Genomic DNA, 24778 nt, shown 5'->3' with positions numbered 1-24778 from the left:
GAGTATGAAACCGAATGTTTCATACTGGGAGCACAGAAATAGCGCACATACAGTACAGTAGAACAGATCAACCACTTCTTAGACTTGCTTTCAATGAGAATGACAGATCTATAACATACTTTTCTATGTGAATTTGGTCTGCGTCACCCCAAAAAAAGGTTACATACTGCAGCTTTAAAACCTTTTGTTATAAAAACATTCTCTCAATGTTTTTTTGGAGATGTTCTCATCCTCATGTCAGATGAAACACTCACTAGAACTTATTGAGAATCTTAGCTAGTGTTCTAGGTAACTTATTTTCCCACTTCAACAGGATGTAGGAACTCCTCTCCTCTCAGGCATTTTCTTTTAAGCCTGATAGGTTAGGTTAAACCAAGCACCAATGTCCTCTCCTCTCCTGTGCTCTCCTCTCTTCCCTTTTCCTTAGCTCTCCCCTCTCCTATCATCTCTCCTAACCTCACGTCTCCTCCCCTCCCCTCTTCTCTCGTATTCTCTCCCCTCCTTTCCTCTCCTCTCAACACCTCCGACCCCCTCCTCTCTTTCCACTGGCTGCTGTTATTCAGTTAGCTTGTTTTTTTTACCGCCTCGAGCACAACTAGCCTCATCTAAGGACTACCCACAACCACCCTCTCAGCTTTGACATTTAAAAAGAACCTCTCTCTCTCGCTCCCTCTCTCTCTCTCTCTCGCTCTCTCTCCCTCTCTCTTTCTCTCTCTCTCTCGCTCCCTCTCTCTCTCTCTCTCCTTCTCTCTCTCTCTCTCTCTCTCTCTCTCTCTCTCTCTCTCTCTCTCTCTCTCTCTCTCTCTCTCTCTCTCTCTCTCAATTCATTTCAAAGGATTTTATTGACATGGGAAACATATGTTTACTTTGCCAAAGCAAGTGAAATAGATAATGAACAAAGGTGAACAGTAAACATTACACTTACAAAAGTTTCAAAATATAAACTTTTCTAATATTATGGCTATGTACAGTGTGGCAACGATAATGCCCACGGAATGTAACAGAATGTCCTAACCTGCACTGTAGAACGCCCATCAGGAGCTGTAACTGAGGCTGAGGGCGGCAGGGCTGAGATCTAGAGGCTAACCTGTTCCTATTAAAACTCCCATCAGGAGCTGTAACTGAGGCTGAGGGCGGCAGGGCTGAGATTTAGAGGCTAACCTGTTCCTTTAAAACTCCCAACAGGAGCTGTAACTGAGGCTGAGGGCGGCAGGGCTGAGATCAAGAGGCTAACCTGTTCCTTTAAAACTCCCATCAGAAGCTGTAACTGAGGCTGAGGGCGGCAGGGCTGAGGTTTAGAGGCTAACCTGTTCCTTTAAAACTCCCATCAGGAGCTGTAACTGAGGCTGAGGGCGGCAGGGCTGAGATCTAGAGGCTAACCTGTTCCTTTAAAACTCCCATCAGAAGCTGTCACTGAGGCTGAGGGCGGCAGGGCTGAGGTTTAGAGGCTAACCTTTAAAATAGGAAGGTAATGAAGGGTATACCAGGAAGTTAACTCTCTCTCTCTCTCTCTCTTTCTCTCTGTCTCTCAATTCAATTCAATTCAATTCAAGGGCTTTATTGGCATGGGAAACATGTGTTAACATTGCCAAAGCAAGTGAGGTAGAAAATATACAAAAGTGATATAAACAATACAACTTAACAGTAAACATTACACATACAGAAGTTTCAAAACAATAATGACATTACAAATGTCATAATATATATATATATATATATACAATGTTGTAACAATGTACAAATGGTTAAAGTACACAAGGGAAAATGAATTAGCATAAATATAGATTGTATTTACAATGGTGTTTGTTCTTCACTGGTTGACATTTTCTCGTGGCAACAGGTCACAAATCTTGCTGCTGTGATGGCACACTGTGGAATTTCACCCAGTAGATATGGGAGTTTTTCAAATTTGGATTTGTTTTCGAATTCTTTGTGGATATGTGTAATCTGAGGGAAATATGTCTCTCTAATATGGTCATACATTGGGCAGGAGGTTAGGAAGTGCAGCTCAGTTTCCACGTAATTTTGTGGGCAGTCTGTAACATATCCTGTCTTCTCTTGAGAGCCATGTCTGCCTACGACGGCCTTTCTCAATAGCAAGGCCATGCTCACTGAGTCTGTACATAGTCAAAGCTTTCCTTAATTTTGGGTCAGTCACAGTGGTCAGGTATTCTGCTGTGTACTCTCTGTTTAGGGCCAAATAGCATTCTAGTTTGCTCTGTTTTTTTGTTAATTCTTTCCAATGTGTCAAGTAATTATCTTTTTGTTTTCTCATGATTTGATTGGGTCTAATTGTGATGTTGTCCTGGGGCTCTGTAGGGTGTGTTTGTGTTTGTGAACAGAGCCCCAGGACCAGCTTGCTTAGGGGACTCTTCTCCAGGTTCATCTCTCTGTAGGTGATGGCTTTGTTATGGAAGGTTTGTGAATCGCTTCCTTTTAGGTGGTTGTAGAATTGAACGGCTCTTTTCTGGATTTTGATAATTAGCGGGTATCGACCTAATTCTGCTCTGCATGCATTATTTGGTGTTCATCTCTATGTATCCCTCTACATATCATTTCAATTCAATTCAAGGGCTTTATTGGCATGGGAAACATATGTTAACATTTCCAAAGCAAGTGAGATAGATAATAATACTGTATAATATACACATCTCTCTCTCCTCTAACTCTTACACACGCAGACAGCACAGGCACTTAGCTCGGAGCTCATAGTTCACCTTAATGAGGTATCTCTTAATGAGGTGTTCCTGACGATGTAGCCGAGGCATACAATGGACTGGCACTATGCCCACTGCCACAGCTAATTCACTGGACTGGCACTATGCCCACTGCCACAGCTAATTCACTGGACTGGCACTATACCCACTGAAACAGCTAATTCACTGGACTGGCACTATGCCCACTGAAACAGCTAATTCACTGGACTGGCACTATGCCCACTGCCACAGCTAATTCACTGGACTGGCACTATACCCACTGAAACAGCTAATTCACTGGACTGGCACTATGCCCACTGCCACAGCTAATTCACTGGACTGGCACTATGCCCACTGCCACAGCTAATTCACTGGACTGGCACTATACCCACTGAAACAGCTAATTCACTGGACTGGCACTATACCCACTGCCACAGCTAATTCACTGGACTGGCACTATGCCCACTGCCACAGCTAATTCACTGGACTGGCACTATACCCACTGAAACAGCTAATTCACTGGACTGGCACTATACCCACTGAAACAGCTAATTCAATGGACTGGCACTATACCCACTGAGACAGCTAATTCACTGGACTGGCACTATACCCACTGAAACAGCTAATTCACTGGACTGGCACTATGCCCACAGCCACAGCTAATTCATTAGCCAGCTCAAATTGTCATCATTAAGAGCTGAGCTACGGTGTGCATCAGTGTCAAGTATAACTATAGGCCTCTCTCTCTTTGTCTCTCTCTCTCTCTCTTTGTCTCTCTCTCTCTCGCTCTCTCTCTCTCTCTCTCTCTTTCTCTCTCTCTCTCTTTCTCTCTCTCTGTGTCTGTCTCTCTCACTCTCTGTATCTCTCTCTGTCTCTCTCTCTCTTCTCTCTCTCTCGTTCTTCTCTCTCTCTCTCTCTCTCTCTCTGTCTCTCACTCTCTATCTCTTTCTCTCTCCCTCTCTTTCTCTCTCTCTATCTCTTTCTCTCTCTCCCCCCCCCCCCCCTCTCTCTCTCTCTCTCTCTTTCTCTCTCCCTCTCTCTCTCTCTCTGTCTCTCTCTCTTTCTCTCTCTCTCTCTCTCCCTCCCTCTCTCTCTCTCTCTGTCTCTCTCTCTTTCTCTCTCTCTCTTTCTCTCTCCCTCTCTCTCTCTCTCTGTCTCTATCTCTTTCTCTCTCTCTCCCCCCCCCCTCTCTCTCTCTCTCTCTTTCTCTCTCCCTCTCTCTCTCTCTCTGTCTCTCTCTCTTTCTCTCTCTCTCTCTCTCCCTCCCTCTCTATCTCCCTCTCTCTCTCTCTGTCTCTCTCTCTTTCTCTCTCTCTCTCTCTCCCTCCCTCTCTCTCTCCCTCTCCCTCTCACACTCCTCTATTTTCTCCCTCTTCTCTCTCCCCTCTCTTTCTCCTCTCTATTTTCCATCTCCTCCATCTTTCTTCAATCACCTGTCCAATAGGACATTCCATAAGTGAAGGGTATAGAGAGGACAGTGAGGTCGCATCCCAAATGACACCCTATTCTTTACATAGAACACATAGTATACAACTTCAGTCAGGTGTGTAGGGGAAAAACTAAAAATGTGCATCCCCTTGGGTCCCCAGGACCAGGAGGAAGAAACCCTGTCGTAGGGGGCTGATGTGGAGCAGTCAGCAGAAACAGCATGAAACGCATGTCGGATCTTAATTTGATTCTGCAATGCAGGAAATGAACAACAGTTTATTCGCGGTTTTAAAAAGCCTCTGAAAAGTCATAATTTTGCACTTTGAAATTCCAACTTGATTTTTCCATGCAACAAAATGGATCAACCCCTACAAAAATGTCAATGAATTATAATCCACATGACATTTCACATTTCCTGTTGCTGCAGGATTATTTTCCTGCTGTAGCAAACTGGCTTAAATTAAGATCCTACATCTGTAGCAGCAGCAGTCGTCTAGAACTAAAACAGGCTGCCATGGAGACCACCGCTCTACTGCTGCTCTGAGCAGCCAATCACAAGCCAGGGTCAGAGGTTGAAAGTCAGGATATGACCTGGAAACACATTCTCCCCTGGAGAAGAAAAGGACTGGCACAATAACATTCTAGAATAGAACAGTGAGGTAGGTTGTGCAGTAAATGGCACCCTATTCCCTATAGTGCACTACTTTTGACTTGAAGCCCATAGGGCTCTGGTTAAAAGTAGTGCACTATATAGGGAATAGGGTGACATTTGGGAAATACTGGGGGGGGAAATAACTTAAAGGGACGAAACGCTCACTTCTACTAGTGAATACATGTCTCTCTCTTCCTAGTCCCGGGGTTGTTTTAAATGTCACTGCTTCTTTCTTTTCTACTGTTCTCTCCTTTATCTCCTTGTATTTCTCCTTTATTTAACTAGGCAAGTCAGTTAAGAACACATTCCTATTTACGATGACGGCCTAAACCGGCCAAACCTGGACGACGCTGGGCCCTACGGGACTCCCAATCACGGTCGGTTGTGATACAGCCTGGAATCGAACCAGGGTGTCTGTAGTGACGTCTCGGGAGGTTCAAGCTTCTTCTCTGTTCTCTTTTACGTTCTTTAACCCTCTAATTATTTACACGCTCTCTTATGCCTTGACTTTCTCATTCAAACAATCAATACTGTTGCAGTAGGGAGTCAGCTACCTCGGGACAGTACTATGATCAGGACATACTATGATCAGGAGAGTACTATGTTCTGGACAGTACTATGATCAGGACAGTACTATGTTCTGGACAGTACTATGATCAGGACAGTACTATGATTAGGACAGTACTATGATCAGGACAGTACTATGATCAGGACAGTACTATGTTCTGGACAGTACTATGATCAGGACAGTACTATGATTAGGACAGTACTATGATCAGGACAGTACTATGATTAGGACAGTACTATGATCAGGACAGTACTATGTTCTGGACAGTACTATGATCAGGACAGTACTATGTTCTGGACAGTACTATGATCAGGACAGTACTATGATTAGGACAGTACTATGATCAGGACAGTACTATGATTAGGACAGTACTATGATTAGGACAGTACTATGTTCTGGACAGTACTATGATCAGGACAGTACTATGATTAGGACAGTACTATGATTAGGACAGTACTATGTTCAGGACAGTTCTATGATCAGGACAGTACTATGATCAGGACAGTACTATGTTCTGGACAGTACTATGATCAGGACAGTACTATGTTCTGGACAGTACTATGATGTGGACAGTACTAGGATGTGGACAGTACTGGGATGTGGACAGTACTGGGATGTGGACAGTACTGGGATGTGGACAGTACTGGGATCTGGACAGTACTAGGATGTGGACAGTACTGGGATCTGGACAGTACTGGGATCTGGGCAGTACTATGATGTGGACAGTACTGGGATCTGGACAGTACTGGGATCTGGGCAGTACTACGATGTGGACAGTACTGGGATGTGGACAGTACTGGGATCTGGGCAGTACTGGGATCTGGGCAGTACTGGGATGTGGACAGTACTGGGATCTGGGCAGTACTGGGATCTGGGCAGTACTGGGATGTGGACAGTACTATGATGTGGACAGTACTGGGATGTGGACAGTACTGGAATGTGGACAGTACTGGGATGTGGACAGTACTGAGACGTGGACAGTACTGGGATGTGGCCAGTACTATGATGTGGACAGTACTGGGATGTGGACAGTACTGGGATGTGGACAGTACTGGGATCTGGGCAGTACTAGGATGTGGACAGTACTGGGATGTGGACAGTACTATGATGTGGACAGTACTGGGATGTGGACAGCACTGGGATCTGGACAGTACCGGGATCTGGGCAGTACTGGGATGTGAACAGTACTGGGATCTGGACAGTACTAGGATGTGGACAGTACTGGGATCTGGGCAGTACTAGGATGTGGACAGTACTGGGATGTGGACAGTACTGGGATCTGGACAGTACTAGGATGTGGACAGTACTGGGATCTGGGCAGTACTGGGATGTGGACAGTACTGGGATCTGGACAGTACTAGGATGTGGACAGTACTGGGATGTGGACAGTCCTACGATGTGGACAGTACTGGGATGTGGACAGTACTGGGATCTGGACAGTACTACGATGTGGACAGTACTGGGATCTGGGCAGTACTGGGATGTGGACAGTACTGGGATCTGGACAGTACTAGGATGTGGACAGTACTGGGATCTGGGCAGTACTGGGATGTGGACAGTACTGGGATGTGGACAGTACTGGGATCTGGGCAGTACTGGGATGTGGACAGTACTGGGATCTGGGCAGTACTGGGATGTGGACAGTACTGGGATGTGGACAGTACTGGGATGTGGACAGTACTGGGATGTGGACAGTACTGGGATGTGGACAGTACTGGGATCTGGGCAGTACAAAGATGTGGACAGGACTAGACTAGGTCAGGTTGGCTGCGCTATGATGGGTTCATATTGGTCATAATGTGTGAATCCAGATGGTACTGAACAGGACACACACACACACACACACACACTCAGTTCCTACTTTGGCGGGTGTGTGTATCCAGATGGCAGCGTTGAAGAGGACGTGGTCACACAGCTGTTTGAGGAGTGGCGCTCCGTGGGTTAACCCGTCCAGGTACTTAGCAAAGGACAAGAACTGTTCCAGCACCGCTCTGGTGATGTGGACCCTGGACGACTGGAGAGAGAGAGAAGAGGGAGAGAGAGAGAAGAGGGAGAGAGAGAGAAGAGGGAGAGAGAGAGAGAAGAGGGGAAGAGAGAGAGAAGAGGGAGAGAGAGAGAAGAGGGAGAGAGAGAGAAGAGGGAGAGAGAGAGAGAGGGAGAGAGAGAGAAGAGGGAGAGAGAGAGAAGAGAGAGAGAGAGAGAGAGAAGAGGGAGAGAGGGAGAGAAAGAGAAGAGGGAGAGAGAAAATAGAAACCTAGATAAATTAAAACAATTCAGTTTTGAGTTCAGGTTAAAATGCATGGAACAAAACAGAAATTACAAGATATACACAGGACACGGGAAGAGCTACGGTATGGTAGTGTGAATATGCAAAGTTACAATGCAGCTACAAATGTGAAAAAACAAGGCCAAGGTCAAGGGCTGGTCAACGACAGTAGCAAACGACTTGTAAAGTTGAATTGAAAACGTACCTTCTCCAGCAGGTACCCGATCACCAGGAATCCTTTTCCCCCCAGCATCTGTTCCTGCATGGCCACCGAGCTCTTCAACAGCTCAACTAGGAACGCCAGCAGGGTGGCACTGCAACAACACAAACACACAGATTAATACATATACATGTATATATATATATATATACACGCACGCACGCACACACACACACACACACACACACACACACACACACACACGTACACACGTACACACACACACACACACACAGACACACACACACACACGTACACACACACACGTACACACGTAGACACACACAGACACACACACACAGACACACACACACACACACACGTACACACACACACACACACACAGACACACACACACACACACACACACACACACACACAGACATACTGTAGGAGAGGAGACATTAACTAGTCTCTGTTAGGAGAGGAGACATTAACTAGTCTCTGTTAGGAGAGGAGACATTAACTACTCTCTGGTAGGAGAGGGGACATTAACTAGTCTCTGTTAGGAGAGGGGACATTAACTACTCTCTATTAGGAGAGGGGACATTAACTAGTCTCTGTTAGGAGAGGCGACATTAACTACTCTCTGTTAGGAGAAGAGACATTAACTAGTCTCTGTTAGGAGAGGAGACATTAACTACTCTCTGGTAGGAGAGGGGACATTAACTAGTCTCTGTTAGGAGAGGGGACATTAACTAGTCTCTGGTAGGAGAGGAGACATTAACTACTCTCTGTTAGGAGAGGAGACATTAACTACTCTCTGTTAGGAGAGGAGACATTAACTACTCTCTTTTAGGAGAGGAGACATTAACTAGTCTCTGGTAGGAGAGGAGACATTAACTACTCTCTGGTAGGAGAGGAGACATTAACTACTCTCTGTTAGGAGAGGAGACATTAGCTACTCGCTGGTAGGAGAGGAGACATTAACTACTCTCTGTTAGGAGAGGAGACATTAACTAGTCTCTGTTAGGAGAGGAGACATTAACTACTCGCTGGTAGGAGAGGAGACATTAACTACTCTCTGGTAGGAGAGGAGACATTAACTACTCTCTGTTAGGAGAGGAGACATTAACTACTCGCTGGTAGGAGAGGAGACATTAACTACTCTCTGTTAGGAGAGGAGACATTAACTAGTCTCTGTTAGGAGAGGAGACATTAACTACTCGCTGGTAGGAGAGGGGACATTAACTACTCTCTGTTAGGAGAGGAGACATTAACTACTCTCTGTTAGGAGAGGAGACATTAACTACTCGCTGGTAGGAGAGGAGACATTAACTACTCTCTGGTAGGAGAGAGTATTGTATTTCCAACTAGAAAAACGCATTGCTTTGATGAGCCATTAAATATGTAGAGGATTCACCCCATGTCTTTCTACAGGTTTACTAATGACACAATGGGGGGTTGGGACTTTGGAAACACAGAGTGTGTTGACGACAGAGAGAAAGGGAGATACAACAGAGACAGACAGGGAGAGAGAGAGAGACAGAGAGAGAGACCGAGACAGATAGAAAGAGACAGAGAGACAGAGAGAGAGAGAGAGAGAGATGGAGAGAGAGAGAGAGAGAGACCGAGAGACAGAGACAGACAGAGAGACAGCGACAGAGAGACAGACAGAGAGAGAGAGAGAGAGAGAGAGAGAGAGAGACCGAGACAGAGAGACAGAGAGACAGAGACAGACAGAGAGACAGCGACAGAGAGAGAGAGAGAGAGAAAGAGAGAGAGAGAGCGAGACAGAGACAGAGAGAGAGAGAGAGAGAGAGAGAGACAGAGACAGAGACAGAGACAGACAGAGAGACAGACAGAGAGACAGACAGAGAGAGACAGAGAGAGAGAGAGAGAGAGAGAGAGAGAGAGAGAGAGACAGAGAAAGAGACAGACTACCAGGCCTACTCCTTATTCTCCATCACTTTGAGCCTGTCAAAATAGTCCTGCATTATTCTTAAGAGGACAGTATGAAAAAATCTGTCTGACCTCTCTCTCTGTCTCTCTCTCTCCCTGAAACTCTCACTATCTCCCCCCTCTGTCTGACCTCTCTCTCCTAAAACTGGGTTGTATTTACAATGTCTCTCTGTCTGTCTCTGTCTCTCTCTATATATATACAGTGCCTTGCGAAAGTATTCGGCCCCCTTGAACTTTGCGACCTTTTGCCACATTTCAGGCTTCAAACATAAAGATATAAAACTGTATTTTTTTGTGAAGAATCAACAACAAGTGGGACACAATCATGAAGTGGAACGACATTTATTGGATATTTCAAACTTTTTTAACAAATCAAAAACTGAAAAATTGGGCGTGCAAAATTATTCAGCCCCCTTAAGTTAATACTTTGTAGCGCCACCTTTTGCTGCGATTACAGCTGTAAGTCGCTTGGGGTATGTCTCTATCAGTTTTGCACATCGAGAGACTGACATTTTTTCCCATTCCTCCTTGCAAAACAGCTCGAGCTCAGTGAGGTTGGATGGAGAGCAATTGCGAACAGCAGTTTTCAGTTCTTTCCACAGATTCTCGATTGGATTCAGGTCTGGACTTTGACTTGGCCATTCTAACACCTGGATATGTTTATTTTTGAACCATTCCATTGTAGATTTTGCTTTATATTTTGGATCATTGTCTTGTTGGAAGACAAATCTCCATCCAAGTCTCAGGTCTTTTGGAGACTCCATCAGGTTTTCTTCCAGAATGGTCCTGTATTTGGCTCCATCCATCTTCCCATCAATTTTAACCATCTTCCCTGTCCCTGCTGAAGAAAAGCAGGCCCAAACCATGATGCTGTCACCACCATGTTTGACAGTGGGGATGGTGTGTTCAGTGTGATGAGCTGTGTTGCTTTTACGCCAAACATAACGTTTTGCATTGTTGCCAAAAAGTTCAATTTTGGTTTCATCTGACCAGAGCACCTTCTTCCACATGTTTGGTGTGTCTCCCAGGTGGCTTGTGGCAAACTTTAAACAACACTTTTTATGGATATCTTTAAGAAATGGCTTTCTTCTTGCCACTCTTCCATAAAGGCCAGATTTGTGCAATATACGACTGATTGTTGTCCTATGGACAGAGTCTCCCACCTCAGCTGTAGATCTCTGCAGTTCATCCAGAGTGATCATGGGCCTCTTGGCTGCATCTCTGATCAGTCTTCTCCTTGTATGAGCTGAAAATTTAGAGGGACGGCCAGGTCTTGGTAGATTTGAAGTGGTCTGATACTCCTTCCATTTCAATATTATCGCTTGCACAGTGCTCCTTGGGATGTTTAAAGCTTGGGAAATCTTTTTATATCCAAATCCGGCTTTAAACTTCTTCACAACAGTATCTTGGACCTGTCTGGTGTGTTCCTTGTTCTTCATGATGCTCTCTGCGCTTTTAACGGACCTCTGAGACTATCACAGTGCAGGTGCATTTATACGGAGACTTGATTACACACAGGTGGATTGTATTTATCATCATTAGTCATTTAGGTCAACATTGGATCATTCAGAGATCCTCACTGAACTTCTGGAGAGAGTTTGCTGCACTGAAAGTAAAGGGGCTGAATAATTTTGCACGCCCAATTTTTCAGTTTTTGATTTGTTAAAAAATCCAATAAATGTTGTTCCACTTCATGATTGTGTCCCACTTGTTGTTGATTCTTCACAAAAAAATACAGTTTTATATCTTTATGTTTGAAGCTTGAAATGTGGCAAAAGGTCGCAAAGTTCAAGGGGGCCAAATACTTTCGCAAGGCACTGTATATATATATATATATCCCCCTCTGTCTATTTATTCCTCTGTCCGGCCTCCCTGTGTCTCTCTGTCTTTATACAAACCATGAAGTATTAACCATAGTAGAGTGGTTCAGTTGTCTGTCTGTCTCCCCCCTCTCTCCTTCTCTCCCCCTCTCTCCTTCTCTCTCCTTCTCTCCCCCCTCTCTCCCTCCTCCCTCCCTCCTCCCTCCCTCCTACTCACCACACGCTGGTGTCCACAGAGCTGTCGTTGAGTTGTCTGTAGTCCAGTTGTGAAAAGAGAGGGAAGAGGACCTGAATCCCTCCTATAGAATGGATGGCACTGTGGATGGAGTGGGTCACTATGGCCTTCACATCCTAGACATGAGAGAACATACTGTTAGGACACACACACAGACACACAGACACACAGACACACACACACACACAGACACACACACACCCCACTAACCTGCAGCATGAGTGCGTGTGGTGAGTGAACGAAGATGGATGCGTTCTCTCTGGGCGATGACTCCAGACAGAGCTGTGCGTCAGTGGCCTTGGCGTTGTAGGTGAAAGAGATGGAGCTGGCCTGCTTCCCGTCATACAGGACCTACAGTACATTACATGACACATTTCAGTCGTTTAACAGACGTCTCTTATCCAGAGGCACTTGTTCATCTTATGATAGCTAGGTAAGACAACCACATACCGTATGTAAAACTTTTCCTCAATGACCTGCCTACCTGCTTATGGTGCTCGGCCAGGTGGATATCACTCTCCGACTTAAATTTAAACGTGCTCTGCAGGAGTGAGAGGAGAGAGGAAGGAGGGTGGGTGGGTGGAAAGGTGAGGGGTCAGGAGAGGGAGAGAGGGGGAAAGAGCGGAGAGATAGAGAGCAGAGAGAGGGGGAAGGAGGGAGGAGAAAAGGGAGAGAGCAAGGGTAGAGAGGAGTGAATACGGGGAAGGGAGATAGAGGGGGAGGAAGTTGACGGAGAGAGAGGGGCAGGGGAAAAGAGAGAGGGGAGGGAGGGAGGGGAGAGAGAGGGAAGAGAGGAGTGAAAGGGAGAAGGGAGAGGGGAGGAGAGAAAGAGAGAGGGAGGTGAGGGAGAGGGAGGGGAAAGGGGGAGGAAGGGAGAGACAGGGAGGAGAGGGAGGGGAAAGGGGGTGGAAGGGAGAGAGACAGGGAGGAGAGGGAGGGGAAAGGGGGAGGAAGGGAGAGAGAGAGGGAGGAGAAGGACAGGGAGGGGAGGGAGGGGAAAGGGGGAGGAAGGGAGAGAGAGAGGGAGGAGAGGGACAGGGAGGGGAGGGAGGGGAAAGGGGGTGGAAGGGAGAGACACAGGGAGGAGAGGGAGAGGGAGGAGGGGAACAGGGGGGAGAGGGACAGGGAGGGGAGGGAGGGGAAAGGGGGTGGAAGGGAGAGACACAGGGAGGAGAGGGACAGGGAGGAGAGGGACAGGGAGGAGAGGGAGGGGAAAGGGAGAGAGACAGGGAGGAGAGGGAGGGGAAGGGGGTGGAAGGGAGAGAGACAGGGAGGAGAGGGAGGGGAAAGGGGGTAGAAGGGAGAGGGAGAGGGAGGAGAGGGACAGGGAGGGAGGGAGGGGAAAGGGGGAGGAAGGGAGAGACACAGGGAGGAGAGGGAGGGGAAAGGGGGAGGAAGGGAGAGAGAGAGAGAGTTGAGTCAAGGCTGTATAACTAAGACATTTTAAGCTTCAAGGCCTCAGCTCTCTGACATCACAGAAAACACAAGTCACGTATGAATTCCTCCCAGAAACAGAAAGGGCAGGGACAGAAAGGAAGTGTGTGAATGGAGTGTGTGTGTGTGTGTGTGTGTGTGTGTGCGTGCGTGCGTGTCTGTGTGTGTGTGTGTGTGTGTGTGTGTGCGTGCCTGCCTGCCTGCCTGCCTGCCTGCGTGCGTGCGTGTGTGTGTGCGCACGCGTGCGTGTGTGTGCGTGCATGTGTGTTCGGGTGCGCGCCAAATTCACCCAGCATGGCAAAGTCATCTAACAACGGCACAGGACAAAAGAGGAGGAGCATATGATTAAATTAGAGCAGATACAGGAAGAAGAGATGATATCTGCACTATAAATAAAGGTTAAAGACGTGATATCTCTTTAAATTAAATTAGAAACCATCGGAGTGCTCTTGGCTGTAAACTGGTTAAACTATTACGGTATATTACCGTAGAAGATGTTAAGTAATTGGACAGGTCTGACAGATTACAGTCAACATTATCATTGGAGGGTAATGACTTCAAAAGGAATGATTACGTGGCATTGTCATGTGAATGTAGAATATATTGTAATATATTATCATATGAAAGTCAGTATTACTGTAATATATTATCATATGAAAGTCAGTATTACTGTAATATATTATCATATGAATGTCAGTATTACTGTAATATATTATCATATGAATGTCAGTATTACTGTAATATATTATCATATGAATGTCAGTATTACTGTAATATATTATCATATGAATGTCAGTATTACTGTAATATATTATCATATGAATGTCAGTATTACTGTAATATATTATCATATGAAAGTCAGTATTACTGTAATATATTATCATATGAATGTCAGAATTACTGTAATATATTATCATATGAAAGTCAGTATTACTGTAATATATTATCATATGAATGTCAGTATTACTGTAATATATTATCATATGAAAGTCAATATTACTGTAATATATTATCATATGAAAGTCAGTATTACTGTAATATATTATCATATGAATGTCAGTATTACTGTAATATATTATCATATGAATGTCAGTATTACTGTAATATATTATCATATGAATGTCAGTATTACTGTAATATATTATTATATGAATGTCAGTATTACTGTAATATATTATTATATGAATGTCAGTATTACTGTAATATATTATCATTTGAAAGTCAGTATTACTGTAATATATTATTATATGAATGTCAGTATTACTGTAATATATTATCATATGAATGTCAGTATTACTGTAATATATTATCATATGAATGTCAGTATTACTGTAATATATTATCATATGAAAGTCAGTATTACTGAAATATATTATTATATGAATGTAGACTATCAATTTTTCGTATCATACTATTTGAATAAGGACTGTCTAAAGCCTCTTACACCTCACAAAGACAATCCAATACACAGGCCTGACTGACTCCCAGTCATTGAGATGATGTCTGACTCCCAGTCATTGAGATGATGTCTGACTCCCAGTCATTGAGATGATGTCTGACTCCCAGTCATTGAGATGATGTCTGACTCCCAGTCATTGAGATGATGTCTGACTCCCAGTCTTTGAGATGATGTCTGACTCCCAGTCATTGAGATGATGTCTGACTCCCAGTCATTGAGATGATGTCTGACTCCCAGTCATTGAGATGATGTCTGACTCCCAGTCAGTGAGATGATGTCTGACTCCCAGTCAGTGAGATGATGTCTGACTCCCAGTCAGTGAGATGATGTCTGACTCCCAGTCAGTGAGATGATGTCTGACTCCCAGTCAGTGAGATGATGTCTGACTCCCAGTCAGTGAGATGATGTCTGACTCCCAGTCAGTGAGATGATGTCTGACTCTCAGTCATTGAGATGATGTCTGACTCTCAGTCATTGAGATGATGTCTGACACATGAAAGTCAAAAGCCCTGTCTGACTCTCAGTCATTGAGATAAAGTCTGACTCCCAGTCTCTCAGCCTGTCTGAGTGTGCAGAACTCGGTCACAGGAAGACAGAATGAGAACATTCCAATCATCAATCACCATTGGTTACGGCAAGAAGAACAGCAGGACAGCTAGGTCACACACACACACACACACACACACACACACACACACACACACACAGGCAACGCACGCACACACACACACACACACACAGGCAATGCATGCGTGCAAGCACGCAGACACACACACACACACACACACACACACACACACAGGCAACGCACGCACACACACACGGTCGTGGCCATGAATGGATTCACCATAGTGAAGGCGTAGACTCAGGTTTTCTGGGTCTCTATGTTTTTGGTTGGATGCGTTTCTCCATTTATACCTTAGGTTTTTGCGTTCATCATCAAACCATTTGTCATTGTTGTTCATTTTGTTAGGATGTCTGCTTGAATTTGTTTTATTTGATAGTGAAGTTGAGAGGTCAAACATCCTGTGTAGGTTTTCTACTGCCAAGTTTACACCTTCACTATTGCAGGGAAACATTTTGTCCAGGAAGTTGTCTAAAAGGGATTGAATTTGTTGTTGGCTAATAGTTTTCTGTTAGGTTTCTACACTACTTCCCTTCCATCTATAGCATTTCTTAATATTATTCAGTTCCTTTGGCTTTGATGCCTCATGATTGAGTATTGCTCTGTTCAAGTAGACTGTGATTTACATGTGATCTGATAGGGGTGTCAGTGGGCTGACTGTGAATGCTCTGAGAGACTCTGGGTTGAGGTCAGTGATAAAGTAGTCTACAGTACTACTGCTAAGAGATGAGCTATATGTGTACCTACCATAGGAGTCCCATCGAAGCCTACCATTAACTATGTACATACCCAGCGTGCGACAGAGCTGCTCGAGTTGTGACACGTTTTTGTTGGTTATGTTGTCATAGTTGTGCCTAGGGGGGCATATGTGGGAGGGAATGCTGTCACCTCCAGGCAGGTGTTTGTCCCCGTGTGCTGAGGGTGTCAGGTTCTTGTCCGGTTCTGGCATTTAGGTCGCCACAGACTAGTACATGTCCCTGGGCCTGGAAATGATTGATTTCCCCCTCCAGGATGGAGAAGCTGTCTTCATTAAAGTATGGGGATTCTAGTGGGGGGATATAGGTAACACACAGGGGGACATTGTTCTCTGTTGAGATCATATCCTTTTGAGTGAGTTAGGTCTGATCTATACCTAATTACCATACCCCCTGAGTCCCTTCCCTGTTTCACACCTGGTAGTTTGGTGAATGGGACTACCAGCTCTCTGTAACCTAGAGGGCAACCAGTGGGTCCATCTCCTCTATCCCACACACCTGGTAGTTTGATGGATGGGACTACCAGCTCTCTGTAACCTAGAGGGCAACCAGTGGGTCCATCTCCTCTATCCCACACACCTGGTAGTTTGATGGATGGGACTACCAGCTCTCTGTAACCTAGAGGGCAACCAGTGGGTCCATCTCCGCTATCCCACACACCTGGTAGTTTGATGGATGGGACTACCAGCTCTCTGTAACCTAGAGGGCAACCAGTGGGTCCATCTCCTCTATCCCACACACCTGGTAGTTTGATGGATGGGACTACCAGCTCTCTGTAACCTAGAGGGTAACCACTGGGTCTGTCTCCTCTACACCATGTTTCTTGTAGGATGACAATGTCTGGATTTCTTTGGTGAAGTCTGGGTTACTGATCTTTAAGCCAAAGGCAGATGACCTCAGGCCTGGGATATTCCAGGATGAGATAGTGAAGGCTTTGTGTTCCAAATCCAAATAATGTTTATCTCTCTCTCCCTCTCTCTCCCCTCTCCCTCTCTAGCTCTCCATCTCTCTCTCCCAAACAAATCCCTATAATGTTTCTCTCTCTTCCTCTATCACCACATTTAGCCTAACCCTCGCACCTCACACACACACACACACACACACACACACACACACACACAGACACACAGACACACAGACACACACACACAGACACACACACACACACACACACACACACACACACACACACACACACACACACACACACACACACACACACACACACACACACACACACACACACACACACACACACACCATGGTGTGGATCGGCAGGCTAATGATCAGACCTCCCAGTGTCTAGTGAACCAAACACTCATTAGCAGACACAGACACAAACGGACACAAACATACACACACACACACACACACACACACACACACACACACACACACACACACACACACACACACACACACACACACACACACACACACACACACACACACACACACACACACACACACACAGTCTGTGCACCAGCTATTTCTGAAAAACAAGATAACACACACCTTGGCTCTGATAATGTATACTAACACACACCTTGGCTCTGAGACCATAGTCACTAACTAGTAATGATAATACACACCTTGGCTCTAATTAGTCACTATGCCTACTGCACATAATAAGAGAGAGGGAACACACACACACACACTCACCCACACACACACACACACACACATGGGGATGTGGATGGGGTGGTGGATGGGGTGGTGGATGGAGTGGATGGGGTGGTGAGTGGGGTAGTGGATGGAGTGGTGGATGGGGGGGTGGATGGGGTGGTGGATGGGGTGGTGGATGGAGTGGATGGGGTGGTGGATGGGGAGGATGGGGAGGATGGGGTGGTGGATGGGGAGGATGGGGAGGTGGATGGGGTGGATGGGGAGGTGGATGCGGTGGATGGGGAGGATGGGGGGGAGGATGGGGAGGTGGATGGGGTGGATGGGGTGGATGGGGAGGATGGGGTGGTGGATGGGGTGGATGGGTAGGTGGATGGGGTGGATGAGAAGGATGTTGTGGTGAATGGGGTGGGTGGGGTGGTGGATGGGGTGGATGGGGGGTGGATGGGGAGGTGGATGGGATGGTGGATGGGGAGGTGGATGGGGAGGATGGGGTGGTGGATGGGGAGGATGGGGTGGTGGATGGGGTGGATGGGGTGGTGGATGGGGAGTTCGGGGTGGTGGATGGGGTGGTGGATGGGGGGGTGGATGGGGAGGTGGATGGGTGGGTGGATGGGGAGGTGGATGGGGTGGTGGATGGGGAGGATGGGGTGGTGGATGGGGTGGTGGATGGGGTGGATGGGGGGGTGGATGGGGAGGTGGATGGGGTGGTGGATGGGGAGGTGGATGGGGAGGTGGATGGGGTGGTGGATGGGGTGGTGGATGGGGAGGTGGATGGGGAGGTGGATGGGGTGGTGGATGGGGAGGTGGATGGGGGGTTGTGGATGGGGTGGTGGATGGGGTCGTGGATGGGGAGGTGGATGGGATGGTGGATGAGATTTTGAGAATGTGAGAACTACAGTGAGATTATGAGAGCTTGCTGGTGTGTGTGTGTGTATCAGCATGTGTCTGTGTGTGTGTGTGTGTATGTGTGTGTGTGTGTGTGTGCGTGCGTGCATGCGTGCGTGCGTGTGTGTGTGTGTGTACTGTGCAGTATCGAAGAGCCCTTACTGCTGCTCGATCATCCTATTTTTCTAACTTAATTGAGGAAAATAAGAACAATCCGAAATGTATTTTTGATACTGTCGCAAAGCTAACTAAAAAGCAGCATTCCCCAAGACAGGATGGCTTTCACTTCAACAGTAATAAATTCATGAACTTCAATGAGGAAAAGATCACGATTATTAGAAAGCAAATTACGGACTCCTCTTTAAATCTGCGTATTCCTTCAAAGCTCAGTTGTCCTGAGTCTGCACAACTCTGCCAGGACCTAGGATCAAGAGAGACGCTCAAGTGTTTTAGTACTATATCTCTTGACACAATGATGAAAAAAATCATGGCCTCTACACCTTCAAGCTGCATACTGGACCTTATTCCAACTAAACTACTGAAAGAGCTGCTTCCTGTGCTTGGCCCTCCTATGTTGAACATAATAAACGGCTCTCTATCCACCAGATGTGTACCAAACTCACTAAAAAAGCCTCTCTTGAAAAAGCCAAACCTTGACCCAGAAAATATAAAAAACTATTGGCCTATATCGAATCTCCCATTCCTCTCAAAACTTTTAGAAAAAGCTGTTGCGCAGCAACTCACTGCCTTCCAGAAGACAAACAATGTATATGAAATGCTTCAGTCTGGTTTTAGACCCCATCATAGCACTGAGACGGCACTTGTGAAGGTGGTAATGACCTTTTAATGGCATCAGACCGAGGCTCTGCATCTGTCCTCATGCTCGTAGACCTTAGTGCTGATATTTGATACCATCGATCACCACATTCTTTTGGAGAGATTGGAAACCCAAATTGGTCTACACGTACAAGTTCTGGTCTGGTTTAGATCTTATCAGTCGGAAAGATATCAGTTTGTCTCTGTGGATGGTTTGTCCTCTGACAAATCAACTGTAAATGTCGGTGTTCCTCAAGGTTCCGTTTTAGGACCACTATTGTTTTCACTATATATTTTACCTCTTGGGGATGTCATTCGAAAATGTTAACATTCTCTGCTATGCGGATGACACAAAGCTGTACATTTGAATGAAACATGGTGAAGCCCCAAATTGCCCCTCGCTAGAAGCATGTGTTTCAGACATAAGGAAGTGGATGGCTGCAAACGTTCTACTTTTAAACTCGGACAAAACAGAGATGCTTGTTCTAGGTCCCAAGAAACAAAGAGATCTTATGTTGAATCTGACAATTAATCTTAATGGTTGTACAGTCGTCTCAAATAAAACTGTGAAGGACCTCGCCGTTACTCTGGACCCTGATCTCTCTTTTGACAAACATATCAAGACTGTTTCAAGGACAGCTTTTTTTCCATCTACGTAACATCTGAAACTTTCTGTCCAAAAAATGATGCAGAAAAATTAATCCATGCTTTTGTCACTTCTAGGTTAGACTACTGCAATGCTCTACTTTCCAGCTACCCGGATCATATTACTCCAGTGCTAGCCTCCCTACACTGGCTTCCTGTCAAGGCACGGGCTGATTTCAAGGTTTTACTGCTAACCAACAAAGCATTACATGGGCTTGCTCCTACCGATCTCTCTTATTTGGTCCTGCCATACATACCTACACATACGCTACGGTCACAAGACGCAGGCCTCCTAATTGTCCCTAGAATTTCTAAGCAAACAGCTGGAGGCAGGGCTTTCTCCTATAGAGCTCCATTTTTATGGAATGGTCTGCCTACCCATGTCAGAGACGATCTCAACCTTTAAGTCTTTACTGAAGACTCATCTCTTCAGTGGGTCATATGATTGAGTGTTGTGTCACGGCTCCTCTGCAGTGCAGAGTAGTGTAGTGTCCCCTCATTTTTGCCACAGGCTATGAGTCGGCCTGTGACAGTAGTCTGGCCCAGGAGTGTGAAGGTGAATGGAAAGGCTCTGGAGCAACGAACCGCCCTCGCTGTCTCTGCCTGGCCGGTTCCCCTCTTCCCACTGGGATTCTCTGCCTCTAACCCTATTACAGGGGCTGAGTCACTGGCTTGATAGTGCTCTTTCATGCCATCCCTAGGAGGGGTGCGTCACTTGAGTGGGTTGAGTCACTGACGTGGTCTTCCTGTCTGGGTTGGCGCCCCCCCCCCCCCCCCCCCCCCCCCCCCCCCGGTTGTGCCGTGGCGGAGATCTTTGTGGGCCCTTGTCTCAGGATGGTAAGTTGGTGGTTGAAGATATCCCTCTAGTGGTGTGGGGGCTGTGCTTTGGCAAAGTGGGTGGGGTTATATCCTTCCTGTTTGGCCCTGTCCAGGGGTATCATCGGATGGGGCCACAGTGTCTCCTGACCCCTTCTGTCTCAGCCTCCAGTATTTATGCTGCAGTAGTGTATGTGTCGGGGGGCTAGGGTCAGTTTGTTATCTCTGGAGTACTTCTCCTGTCTTATCCGGTGTCCTGTGTGAATTTTAGTCTGGTCTCTCTAATTCTCTCTTTCTCTCTTCCTTTCTCTCTCTCGGAGGACCTGAGCCCTAGGACCATGCCTCAGGACTACCTGGCATGATGACTCCTTGCTGTCCCCAGTCCACCTGGCCTTGCTGCTGCTCCAGTTTCAACTGTTCTGCCTGCGGCTATGGAATCCTGACCTGTTCACCGGACGTGCTACCTGTCCCAGACCTATAATTTGACCATGCTGGTCATTTATGAACATTTGAACATCTTGGCCATGTTCTGTTATAATCTCCACCCGGTACAGCCAGAAGAGGACCGGCCACCCCTCATAGCCTGGTTCCTCTCTAGGTTTCTTCCTAGGTTTTGGTCTTTCTAGGGAGTTTTTCCGAGCCAACGTGCTTCAACACCTGCATTGCTTGCTGTTTGGGGTTTTAGGCTGGGTTTCTGTACAGCACTTTGAGATATCAGCGTATGTACGAAGGGCTATATAAATAAATTTGATTTGTGTGTGTGTGTGTAGTCATCTTGTGTCAGTGAACAGGCAGTATAGGGACAGTAGCTGACTTCTCACAGATCTCTCTGTCTCTCAATTCAATTTAAGTGATTTTATTGACATGGGAAACATATGTTTACATTGACAAAGCAAGTGAAATAGATAATAAACAAAAGTGAAATAAACTATAAAAAATGTACAGTAAATAATACACTCACAGAAGTTCCAAAAGAATAAAGAGATTTGAAATGTCATATTATATATATATATAAAAAGTGTTGTAACGATGTACAAATAGTTAAAGCACAACAAGGGAAAATAAATAAACATAAATATGGGTTGTATTTATAATGGTGTTTGTTCTTCACTGGGTGCCCTTTTCTCGTGGCAACAGGTCACAAATATTGCTGTATTTCAACCAACGGATATGGGAGTTTATCAAAATTTGATTTTTTTTTCCTAATTAATCGTGGTTCTATGCCATCTGAGGGAAATATGTGCCTCTAATTTGGTCATATGCCTTCAGTGAACATTCTCAATAGCAAGGCTGTGCTCACTGAGTCTGTACATAGTATAATATTTCCTTAATATTGGGTCAGTCACAGTGGTCAGGTATTCTGCCACTGTGTCCTCTCTGTTTAGGGCCAAATAGCATTCTAGTTTGCTCTGTTTTTTTGTTAATTCTTTCCAATGTGTCAAGTAATTATCTATTTGTTTTCTCATGATTTCTTTGGGTCTAATTGTGTTGCTGTCCTGGGGCTCTGTGGTATCTGTTTGTGTTTGTGAACAGAGCCCCAGGACCAGCTTGCTTAGGGGACTCTTCTCCAGGTTCATCTCTCTGTAGGTGATGGCTTTGTTATGGAAGGTTTGAGAATCACTTCCTTTTAGGTGGTTGTAGAATTTAACGTCTCTTTTCTGGATGTTGATCATTAGCGGGGCATCAGCCTAATTCTGCTCTGCATAATTTATTTGTTTTACGTTGTACACAGAGGATATTTTTGACACAGAGTTTCAATTTGGTGTTTGTCCCCTTTGGTGCCAAGTCTTGGTTGGTGAGCGGACCCCAGACCTCACAACCATGAAGGGCAATGGGCTCTATGACTGATTCAAGTACTTTTAGCCAGATCCCAATTGGTATGTCGAATTTAATGTTCCTTTTGATGGCATAGATGGCCCTTCTTGTCTCCACTTTTGTGGATTGGTGTCATCAGTCCACGGTTACAAATATTGGGGACTATGCCAGAGCTGAGGATGTTTATGTATAGCCATACGGAATATGTGGTCTGTATATTTTGTCATTTCACTTTCGAATACCATCAACACCACAGGCCTTTTTGGGTTGGAGGGTTTGTATTTTGTCCTGTAGTTCAATGTAATTGGAGAATCCAGTGGGTTCTGGTCGTCTTTAATAGCTGATTCTAAGATTTTGTATTTGATCATGTATATGTTTTTGCTCTTTATTCTTTGTTATAGAGCCAAAAAGATTGGAGAAGTGGTTTACCCATACATCTCTGTTTCGGACACATAACCTTGTGTTGCTGTTTGTTCTTTGTTATCGATCCAAAAAGATTGGAGAAGTGGTTTATCCACACATCTCTGTTTCGGACACATAACATTGTGTTGCTGTTTGTTCTGAGTTGTTTAATGTTCCCAGAAGTGGTTAGAGTATATGGATTCTTGAGCTGATTCCTGACGTGCTGTTCCTTCTTTTTCCGTAGTGTATTTCTGTATTGTTTTAGTGATTCACCATAGTGAAGGCGTAGACTCAGGTTTTCTGGGTCTCTATGTTTTTGGTAGGACAGGTTTCTCAATTTCTTTCTTAGATTTTTGCATTCTTCATCAAACCATTTATTATTGTTGTTAATTTTCTTAGGATGTCTGCTTGACATTTTTAGATTTGATAGGGAAGCTGAGAGGTCAAATATCCTGTTTAGGTTTTCTACTGCCAAGTTTACACCTTCACTATTACAGTGATTTTCCAGGAAATTGTATAGAAAGGGTTGAATTTATTGTTACCTAATAGTGTTTTGGTAGATTTCCACAATACTTTCCTTCCACCTATAGCAATTCTTAATTTTATTCAGTTCCTTTGGCATTGATGCCTCATGATTGAGCATAGCTCTGTTCAAGCAGAGTGTGATTTTGCTGTGGTCTCAAAGTGTCACACCCTGATCTGTTTCACTTGTCCTTGTGATTGTCTCCACCCCCTCCAGGTGTCACTTGTTATCCCCAGTGTATTTATCCCTGTGTTTCCTGTCTCTCTGAACCAGTGTATTTATCCATGTGTTTCCTGTCTCTCTGTACCAGTGTATTTATCCCTGTGTTTCCTGTCTCTCTGTACCAGTGTATTTATCCCTGTGTTTCCTGTCTCTCTGAACCAGTGTATTTATCCATGTGTTTCCTGTCTCTCTGTACCAGTGTATTTATCCCTGTGTTTCCTGTCTCTCTGTACCAGTGTATTTATCCCTGTGTTTCCTGTCTCTCTGTACCAGTGTATTTATCCCTGTGTTTCCTGTCTCTCTGTACCAGTGTATTTATCCCTGTGTTTCCTGTCTCTCTGTACCAGTGTATTTATCCCTGTGTTTCCTGTCTCTCTGTACCAGTGTATTTATCCCTGTGTTTCCTGTCTCTCTGTACCAGTGTATTTATCCCTGTGTTTCCTGTCTCTCTGTACCAGTGTATTTATCCCTGTGTTTCTATCCTTGTCTATCCTCGTCTGCAGGTCAGTTTGAAAAGGTGTGATCACTGCTGGGGGGGGGGTGACTATCCTCGTCTGCATGACAAAATGGTTTTCATTTTGGACTTTTGATTTGGATTGAAGGTTTTGATGTAGAGGTTAGTATGCTGTTTAAGTCCATATGGAAATATCTACGTTTATCTACATTTATCTTTAATTCTATTTTTATTTGTAGAAGAACTCAGCAGCCCATGAGCTGTCTCCCTCTCTCTCTCTCTCTCTCTCGCTCTCTGTCTCTCTCTCTCTCTCTGTCTACCTCTACCTCTCTCTGTCTCTCTCTCTCTCTGTCTCTCTCTCTCTCTCTCTGTCTCTCTCTCTCTCTGTCTCTCTCGCTCTCTCTCTCACTCTCTGTGTGTGTCTCTCTCTCTTCTCTCTCTCGCTCTCTCTCTTTCTCTCTCTCTCACTCTCTGTCTGTCTCTCTCTTGCTCTCTGTGTGTGTGTCTCTCTCTC

The 24778-nt window shown here is 45.4% G+C and overlaps 1 protein-coding gene across 1 annotated transcript in view; it reads right to left on the bottom strand.

Annotated features, from left to right (window-relative positions):
* Positions 1-24778, bottom strand: part of LOC110509475 (neurobeachin) — a 242844-nt gene that overhangs the window by 92485 nt on the left and 125581 nt on the right. Inside the window, exons 10-14 of the mRNA XM_036967186.1 lie at positions 12272-12328; positions 11998-12138; positions 11770-11903; positions 7816-7924; positions 7206-7358 (exon numbers count right to left, since the gene is read on the bottom strand). Coding sequence (XP_036823081.1) covers positions 7206-7358; positions 7816-7924; positions 11770-11903; positions 11998-12138; positions 12272-12328 — 594 coding nt within the window. The remainder of the gene's footprint in view (positions 1-7205; positions 7359-7815; positions 7925-11769; positions 11904-11997; positions 12139-12271; positions 12329-24778) is intronic.

Source organism: Oncorhynchus mykiss, chromosome Y, assembly GCF_013265735.2.
Source record: "Oncorhynchus mykiss isolate Arlee chromosome Y, USDA_OmykA_1.1, whole genome shotgun sequence".
In the NCBI taxonomy this organism is placed as follows: Eukaryota; Metazoa; Chordata; class Actinopteri; order Salmoniformes; family Salmonidae; genus Oncorhynchus; species Oncorhynchus mykiss.
This window is presented reverse-complemented; position numbering and strand designations above follow the sequence as displayed.